Here is a 9,578-nt window from a genome sequence, read left to right as displayed (position 1 = left end):
ACCCTTCCTTTCCAAACATGAAAGAGAACCTGTGGTAGACTTCAGTTGTGATAAAAACTCAAAAGGTGTTTAGTTTGTCCAGTTTGGGCTACTGTAAAAAACATGGTGGCCTTCGTAAAGAGGACCCACTCCCGATGTAAATATAAAGTATTCAAATATAAAGGGCCCATTCTAGGGTAAAGAAAACAACAATTAGTACAATTTAGATGAAACACACTGGTGAAAACATCACTAGGATTATTTCATATTCAATTTCTCCCAATAGATCTGTTTCACCTAAATCTTACACACTGAACCTTTAAGCTAATCTATACAAGGCCGGGCAGTTTTATTCATACAGCACATTTCATACACAGAGAGGTAGTCGGTTTGAATCCATGTTCAAGCAAAATATAAGATTATAAAGAGTTAGGATCAAAGAGGTGAAAGAAATAAAAAAGGACGCATCCGTGTAAAAATTCAAAAATAAGTTGAAAGAGACAAATAGTACAAATAAAGCAGATAGAACTGTGTAAAATAATATAAATGCAATGATGGTTTGACCTTGTTAAATAGCTTAGTTAAACGCACTGTTTTAATAAGAATGCTCAATGTAACATTTCAAATATAATAAAAGCTTTGGGGATTTTATTTTGGTATGCAAACCTTCAGTGTTCCGGTGTCTGTACGTTATCTTGACGCAGATGTTATTGCGTCCGACTGATGCGGATCCACATCGACCATAGAAATTTGATGGACAGAATTTACGGCCAATCAGATATTACAATATGTAGCAGGACACCGCCTCCTCTCTGGAGTGATTGAAAAAAAAAAAACAAGACAAGATTGATAAATTGTCTGTTTTTGTTTAACTCAAGTAGAGTTCGATTTGCTGTATTTATTTTTATTTTATTTGAAATGTGGATTTTAAAAACAGTGGCTTTTACCATGCAGGTCTGAGAATATGAGAGATTTGGTTCCAGCTCAAATCAAGAGCAGGTGATTTCCTTTTCTTTGAGCCTGAGGGGCTGTTAATTTGTTAATAAGTGGGATCCCCCTGCTGAGGTCTGAGGTTTTATTTGTAGAGTTTAACACTACACACTACACACCACACACACACACACACACACACACACACACACACACACACACACACACACACACACACACATACACACTCATATTCAGGTGTTAACTACTCTCACTGGAAGCTGACCAAGAAAATGAAAGAGGAAAACACCAGCAAAATTCAGCCACTGCCTTTCGCCAGCCTTCAACCAGACTGTAATTTTGTCATTTGTAAATTATCTATTTGAACAGTTTAACAATAAATACATAGAGAATGAATATACAGCGCAGGGGGGGGGCAGTAGTGGGCGGATCGATAAAGACAATAATGTTTCCCCAAAACAGAAAATGTGAAATCAACATGACTAACTACAAGAGTCAATACAATAATAACATAACATGAATGATAAAACAATAATAATATCCAAATAAAAGCTAAATATGTCGGTTGTGTTGTAGATGTGCATATGCCTTCACAGGCAGCACGAGCGTGAGTGTGTGTCGGGGGGTAAAATTTCACACTCATGTGTTGACTCATCTAAATGGCAACAATACATGAACCAACACAGATATTTAACAGAAGTCAATTTGTCTTTCAAGCATTATTATATATATTTAACTTTTTGATATTTTACAAGCTTTACTCAGGTTTGTGTTCCTGAAACCCGATGTTGACCTTTGACCTGTACTCACTTAGCATTCCTCCAGTTTTACAGATGTTATTACAGATCAGACTGAAGAGCAAAAACACTCAGAAACACAATCAGTCAAATACAATATAATAATATAATATAGAATCATTTATTTTACGTATCACATTCATGCTGGCAGATGCATCAATTTAGTTTAGTGACTTGGTCAATAACACTATAACATGTGGAGGGGGGAGTAGGGAATCAAACTGCCTCTCTGTCATAGCCACTCTATGATTGGTAGAACTGTATATCAGACTACAGGACAAGGTGCTCTATCTGTCACATGTCAGAAAACAGTGAAAGATATTCATCACATTTTCCAACAGTGAAAGGTCTCAAATGTATTTTTCTTCTGTCCAGAAGCCAGAGATACATCATTTAAAATCACATAAGTCAGAAAAAAGCTGCAACTCCACACACAGGAGAAGCTGCAACCATGAACTGTTTATAATTTTTACCTGACAATGAACTTATGCTTGATGCTTTGAGCTTGTTTTAGTATCTTGACACATTTTGATGTCATATCTGCAAACCTATTCGTTCCATAAATGGTGGCTCCTGAATGGTGGAACGAGCTCCCCAATGACATCAGGACGGCAGAAAGTCTACACATCTCCCGCCGCAAACTAAAAACACATCTCTTCCGACTATACCATGAATTAAAAAAATGAAATAAAAAAAATAGCGATTTAGTGGCACTTCTATGGCACTTACCTATAGCACTTTGTAGTTTGGCTTTCTTTAAGAAAATTGTACTTTCTTGATTCTTGTTCTGGGTTCGTACCCTCATGGTTGAATGCACTTATTGTAAGTCGCTTTGGATAAAAACGTCAGCTAAATGTAATGTAATGTAATGTGTGTGGGCAGGAAGTATTGTTAGACAGTGGGATGACCTTTCTAGGCTCATTTCAGACTTTCATGCTTGTATATCAGTAAATGCAGCAACATCTAAAGTTAGTTATCTTTAATAATGTTTTTTCAGAATATAAAACATTATACCTATTTTCCTGGGTTATAAATATTGTTTTCGTCCACTAAAAGAAGAAAATGCTTTTCATTTTAATGAAGGGAATTATGTACAGATTGTCAAGCTCTTACTCTAAACTGACATAATTAAACATGGGGCAGAGGTGAACATTTACCATAAATGGACAACGCAACTGGTTGGCAAGAGGCCTAAAATACAAATAACAAAAATACTTGTGTGGTCAATACATTTTTTTTAAATAAACCAAATAACAATATTTGAAAAAATGGTTCCTTGTTTTCTGGATGGTGGCATTGAATGGTTAGATTTGACATAACTTATTATAAATTATTGAAGGTTGTGTTGATTTGAAGCCTGCAGCTCTTGCACACACACACACGCACACACACACACACACACACACACACACACACACACACACACACACACACACACACACACACACACACACTAGGATCCTTACATATTAAAGGCATAGCAGACAGTGTGTTCCTGACAGGTGAAGTGTTTGAAATGTCTGGGGTCCCCGGTGCTTTCTGAAAACATGTCATGCCCTGCTTGGCTTTGTCTTCCACTTTACTCTTTCACGGCAGCTCAACACAACACTCACAGCTTTGCATGTAATCAGAATATCACAACAATGAGCATGGCCTAGTTCTGATGCCGGAGAGAGGGTGGGTGACAGAAGCTGCCCTAATCCCCAAACTGCTGTCTGCACCGCGTACAGTTCTGAACTCACTCTCACCCTACTTCTCCCCAACCGGGAGTCATGACTGCCGAGCCGGTGACACGCAGCCTCCTCTTCCTCGGGGCCATTTTGGACTGGTAACCATGGAGATGTGGGTCATGCAGAGGGAGGGAGAGAGAGGAGACTTGTGGCTGGTGGTGGAGTCGGAGCACTGCAGGCTGCTGGAGGAGGGAGCAGCAGCAGCAGAGGAACGACCATAAACTCTCATTATATCTGGGTCACTGGGATGCTCCAGCTGCAACGAGCAGACAAGACGCTATTATGCAAGAAGAGGGATGCTGGGAGTTGTGGGCACAGGCGCTTATAGTTACTGTTAGTGAGCATATGTCAGGAGGCTACATGGTGATGGAACATGAGACCAGCTGAGCTCTGCTTTGTCAGCTCCAAAACATGCTGTTGTTTTGGTGCTAGCATATACTAACACAACCATTGTGAGCCATGTTGTAGGGTGTGCAACTGTATATCATATTGTGTTACAATTACAAATAAAGCCTATTTAATTGGACGTTTGAGAGGATGGCCAGAATAAGCAAATACCAAAATTACATGAACTCAAAGTCATCTTAGGTCGATATGACCAAAAATGATATCAAGAAGAAAATCTTCATATATTCATGAAGATATTCATCAATATCGATAATTTCAAGGATACATGTCACATTATTATTTCTTTTAGATTTAAGGCCTTATTTCTGCTTTTGAGTGAAGGTTATTGTTTCAAACTGACAAATCTGAGCCACATAAATTACATGTAAAACCTCATCAGTGTATTTACACAATGCACAAGTATCACATCATTATACATTGGAGTTCTGTTGTATTGATGTTGATTCAAATCCATTTTGTCGATAACTATTGACATTGCGTTGCAGCCCAGCCCCAAAATCAGCTACATGCAAAAAAACAAATGGGGGCCATTTTTATTCTTGAAAAACACAGATTTCTAAACACAGCGTTTCCCTCAGTGCAGGAGGAGCAGCTGTTTGTGGGGGGAGAACATTCGCCTGCTTAGAATCAGAGTCATCACACATCTACAGGTCGTTTTCTAAAGCTCCGTTAGAGAGGAACTTTCTTCAGGGTACCGTTAATGGAAGACAAGTTGTAGGCCATGTTGTTGTGTCTCCTCCATTGTCCGTGACCACCGTGCACCCCCCAAACCCACAACCCCCCACTCTTTGCTCGTTGGATACCGGGGACTGGTGATTGGCTGGGACGCGCTGGTCGTGACGTCATAGCCCCGGCGCCCATTCATCAGTGGACTTGGGCGTTGTTCTCCCGCATCTCATTTGCGGCGGGGGCCGATTCTCTCCATCTGCAAAACTCCGCTCGGGTTCCAGCGAAAAAAAAAAAAGAGAAAAAAAAAAAATCGAGAGAGAGAATTTCCCTTTTCTTTTTTTGAGCCCCTTCGCCACATTTTTTCCGCGTCTCCTTCTGCTGCGGTCTCCTCTCGCGTCGCGTTGTGTGTTTTTTGCGCAGAAAGGAGGTGTCGCTCGTGTGCGTGCGTGCGTGAGTGTCTTTTTTGGGGGGAAGCAGGAAGCTTTGCGGTCTTTGTTCATTCATTTGATCGGTCGGGCTCCTTTGTTGGACCGAGAGAAAGCATGGGAGCGCAAACCTCCAAAACCGCTGGGAAAGAGGACGCCGCGGTGGAAAAGCCCGCAGAAGGTGCGGCCGTGGCGGCGAAGACGAACGGACAGGTCGGTAGAAAAGAAATGTTTGATTCCTTAGTGGCGATGCGTGGAGCCGATGTTTCCCCCCCCTCCCACCGAAGCTGCACCCGCACGCTCACCCGGCGTCCAGGGGAAAGTGGCCACATGTCGGATCCATTTTCACCGGCGAGCGCTTTGTCTCAGTTTGCCGCTGTGCGCAGCGCCACATTGTTAGCAACGCAATTATTTCAACGCGGTTTAAACGCTTTAATTGTTGCGTGCATGCGTTTTGCGTTTTGCAAATATGGGGATTTAATAACTAAATCGAATGACCTGTTTCTGACTGAGATTGATTCAAATGTCATTTTCAAATTCTTAAACATTTCACATCGTTTGCACTCTAATGTTTTCATCGGATTCAGGCGCAGTTTGTGCAGATTTGGTGTTTCGGTCGCTCTCATTGAGGCATGGCCATTTTTTTTTTTCTAAAAAAGATACCACGCCTTTGTTGCCAGGTTCAAGAAAGAAAGCACGTTTTTGTGCACACGCAACCCACACAATCAATGATTTATACCAAGCACACATTAAAGTGCGTGAGGATTATTGATTATTTGACGTTAAATGCGTTTTTATTGAAAACACAGGGCGTTAAAACCAGATTAAAAATTCCCAAATTTCCATCTTGCTCCCATCGTCTCCACACCGAACGCCACCCCCAGGATCCCTGCGGTACTGCAGTCTAACCGAATAGCCTACTGCTGAAAGCCACAGATCTGTCGTCACTCTCCTGGTAACAGATGCTGCTGCAGTTTTAGGGTCATTTTCCAATTGGTTACTACCAGTCGGTGCATATAATTAAATGTGAGCACGCCACATGTTGCAGGTGTTAGTCTTGCATCCACATGTGCAAACGTAGACCAGCGTCTGCCCCTCCCTTTTTGTTAAATTTAAATGGCATGGTGATGCATTTGTGGAGGAATTAAATGTGTGTTCTTTTCCAGGAGAACGGCCATGCCAAAACCAATGGAGATGCCTCTCCGACTGCAGAGGAGGCCAACAAAGCTGATGTCCAGGCCAACGGCAGCACTCCAACCGAGGAGGCGCCCAAAGAAGAAGGCGAGAAAGTAGAGGGTGCCGAGGCCAACGGAGAGAAGGAGCCCGCAGCCACAAACGGGGAAGCCTCTGCCAAGCCGGAGGAAGGCACTCCATCCACCAGCGAGGACGGCAAGCAGAAGAAGAAGCGCTTCTCCTTCAAGAAACCCTCCTTCAAGCTCAGCGGCTTCTCTTTCAGGAAGACCAAGAAGGAGTCTGAGGAGGCTGCAGAGGAAGGAGCAGCAGCAGCCGCAGCAGAGCCAGTGGAGGGAGAGAAGGAGGCATCAGAGGAGGCAGCTGCTGAGGAGGCCAAGCCAGCCGAGGCCAGTGAGGAGGGAGCCAAGGAGGCTGCAGCTGAGGAGCCAAAGCCAGTGGAGGAGGTGAAGGCAGAGGGAGAAGCAGCAGCAGCCGCAGGAGGTGGAGAGGAGAAACCAGCTGAAGCTTCACCCGCTGAGCCAGAGACGGCAGCCAGTCCGGAGGCCGCCCCCGCCGCCACCGAGTAATCCTGCTGATCAAGACACCAGAATGAAGGAGATGATGGAGCCCGTCTGAAGGAATGCGAGGACTTGTCTAAAACCAGGGATTTTTTTTGTTTTCTTTTTTTGTTGGTGTTTCTGTTTACTATTCTGCAACCACCCCGTCCACAATGACTGCAATGTCCGTGGCAGTGATGGACAGGAGGTGTACTGGCGAGTGTGCTGCTTCTTCACTGCTCATTGGTGCTTGCATTTGTGACGTGGGTGAGTGTGAAAGTGCGAATGTGAGTGTGAGTGTATATTTTTTTTTCTACATGAAACCATGACTGTGTTGACATGTTGCTGAATTTGACATATTTAATCTTAAGTATTTGGTGCTGGGCAATTGGATGTAGCAGCTAAAGCTGTGTCTGCAAGATGTGACACATTGTGATCTTTTTTAAAGGGAAACCAAGTCTTACATGTTGTCTTTGCAGTGCACAGTTGTTTACAACTCTTTAAAGCTCGACGCTCCTGTGGACACAACCATTCCTGAATGAACTAGACTTAGTTAACTGTCAAAAACAATAGATGCTCATCACTTTCCATTTAGATTTCCACCATTTCAAAACTCTGTAGTAATGCACGTTGTATAGACTTTGATATTACTGGTTTTATGACTGAGATGTACCTAAATGACTGAAGTTTTTAACAGATTACCCATTGTAAATGAAGTTTTTTTTTTCTTGTTTTTCACCATTTGTAAGATTGAATAAAATTGGGAGATGTTTTAAGCAGATTTTTTGCATCAAGCTGTGATGACTACACCACTTCAAATCGACGCTACAAAAAAGCACAAAAACGAGGGGCCAGGGGGCGCTAATCTTTGAGCATCTTTTTTTGTACATAATGAGGCTTCACTTTATTCGATGTGGAATGTAACATTGCCGACAAAGTGTTCCGTTTGTTTTTTCTGTGAGCACTGAAGAATAAAGGACTGAAGTGTGAATTGGCTCATTTTGTTTATCGTGTGGAGCGAATATAAAAACATTCCTCACATTAATACCCGTAGCTTTAGTTGCTCTGAGATTTCTCTTGAGATGGAGAAATGCACCCCATGGGTTTTTTGCCTTATAGCGCCCTCATGTGGTAAAATATTGAAATGGTAAAACATTACAGGCGCCCATTTACAAAAAACCCAGTAGTTTGGAGTCTCAACTCCTTATAGATAAGATGCAATAACTTCTCACACTGAATTATAAATTGGGTGTGAAACATCAGGATGTGTAATTACAATAATTAGCTTAAAATAATGAAATTACATACAAAGTGTCAAAATATATAAATAGCTTTTTGGATATGTAGATTGACACACAAATGCCCTCTATCCCATCTTATTGATCAAATCCAACAAAACAGAATGTGACCTACATGTTTTGGGCCTTTTCATATATTCAAAATCCAATACTTTAATCATTGATTTGTATTTGAGCTCACACAAACACAGACAATGACAAAATACATGAGTATGAAATGCATAAGTAAGATCTGAGCCTTTAAAAAGAATAAATCCTAAAACCATTGTTCAAATGAATAAACCCTCAAAGTATAAAATGTAAAGATAAACACCTGTAGAAAATAGTCAGCAGCGATCCACAACGGAACACCTTCCCCACAACCTAAAATACGTGATGGTCACAAACATGTTTTTTCTCCAAACCAGCCTAATTTGCACTGATGCAAAGTGAGATGTGCTTTCTGCCTCCCGGTAGTTTGGAGGTAATGACTCCTGAAAAGAAACCGCAGCGTAACTATGTGATGAGATCCTGGGGTTTGAGCTGCGTCTCATCCAATCACGGAGCTGCTGCTTTTTTACACCATAAACGACAGCGTTTGAAACAACAGACATATTTATGCCGTCTGGTGATGAAGCTGCAGAAAACCGCTGCAGCCAACCCCGACCGAACCGGTGCCCTGGGCTTCCCATCACCGCGCTGGGATTCCTTCCATGAAACCACCGGGATCTTTTTAAGAATAGAAGAGATTGCACCAAAACCTGTCTGTTTTTAGACGCCCACAGCTGCAGCGCTGCACGCTCATTTCAAACCCATTTATTTCCTTTGCACTCATATTTACCCTGTGTGCTGCAGCTCTGGACACCGCAGGAAGGGTGTGTTTTACACATAATCTTTCTATTTTTGCTTCCTGGTCGTCACATCCATCTTGGTCAGGTTGTTGAGGCCCTTTGCTTCCCATTCTGTCTCCCATGCTCAAATGCATCTCACAGCCATGACATGTCCCATCATGCCACAGTCTCCATCCTCCTCGGGGTGTCTTCATATACCAGCTTGTTCCTCAGATCATTCAAATAAACACAGATGAGTGAGCCCTCTAAAAGACAAATATATTCCAAAGTGAAATGCTCTTAAGTGCAGCAGATAATTTTGGAGTGTGGCTTGTGGAGTTGACCAGAGGCTGCTCCCCGTCTGGGCTCCCGTCGTCCCACCTCTCGCACTGACCACATCTCTGAGTCCCCTCAGCTGTAAGTCCCCAGTGGTTTCCTTCAACCAGTTTCCTCTCTCCGTTCGGTCCCCGGGGCCCCTCACCTAACCACCACCTCCCTCTCCCTCCCAGGGCAGATCAAACAGCTGCTGCCCGGCGAGAGGACCATCCCTGTCCCTGGTCCCACAAGCCAACTATTTTCAGCACACCAACATCCAGACTCGCACGGTAGAGACGTTTTTGTAAACTTTGGCTGCCAAGCAGACAACCAGCAGCCATCATGTGGGCAGAAGATTCATATATTATGATCCTCATCCGTCTCAGCTTCTATACTGGACCCAGTGCTGGCCCCATGTCAACTGGTTAAACCATTAAAGTGGACTAGGAACTTAGTTGTGTTTATTT

General features: G+C 42.8%; 1 protein-coding gene across 1 annotated transcript; it reads left to right on the top strand.

Annotated features, from left to right (window-relative positions):
- Window positions 1-4,741: 4,741 nt before the first annotated feature.
- marcksb (myristoylated alanine-rich protein kinase C substrate b) lies at window positions 4,742-7,680 on the top strand. The gene is made up of 2 exons (XM_034575385.1): window positions 4,742-5,172; window positions 6,126-7,680. The coding sequence occupies exons 1-2, from the start codon at window positions 5,077-5,079 to the stop codon at window positions 6,717-6,719; spliced, it is 690 nt and encodes a 229-aa protein (XP_034431276.1). The 5' UTR covers window positions 4,742-5,076; the 3' UTR covers window positions 6,720-7,680.
- Window positions 7,681-9,578: the final 1,898 nt, after the last annotated feature.

The sequence above is a fragment of the Hippoglossus hippoglossus genome, chromosome 22, assembly GCF_009819705.1.
Source record: "Hippoglossus hippoglossus isolate fHipHip1 chromosome 22, fHipHip1.pri, whole genome shotgun sequence".
Classification (NCBI taxonomy): domain Eukaryota; kingdom Metazoa; phylum Chordata; class Actinopteri; order Pleuronectiformes; family Pleuronectidae; genus Hippoglossus; species Hippoglossus hippoglossus.
This window is presented reverse-complemented; position numbering and strand designations above follow the sequence as displayed.

What these genes read in the sequence shown, in the direction of transcription:
- marcksb (XM_034575385.1), top strand. Translation starts at nt 5,077, where the DNA reads ATGGGAGCGCAAACCTCCAAAACCGCTGGGAAAGAGGACGCCGCGGTG. An exon ending in CGGCGAAGACGAACGGACAG is followed by an intron (nt 5,173 to 6,125) that starts GTCGGTAGAAAA and finishes GTTCTTTTCCAG; the next exon opens with GAGAACGGCCATGCCAAAAC.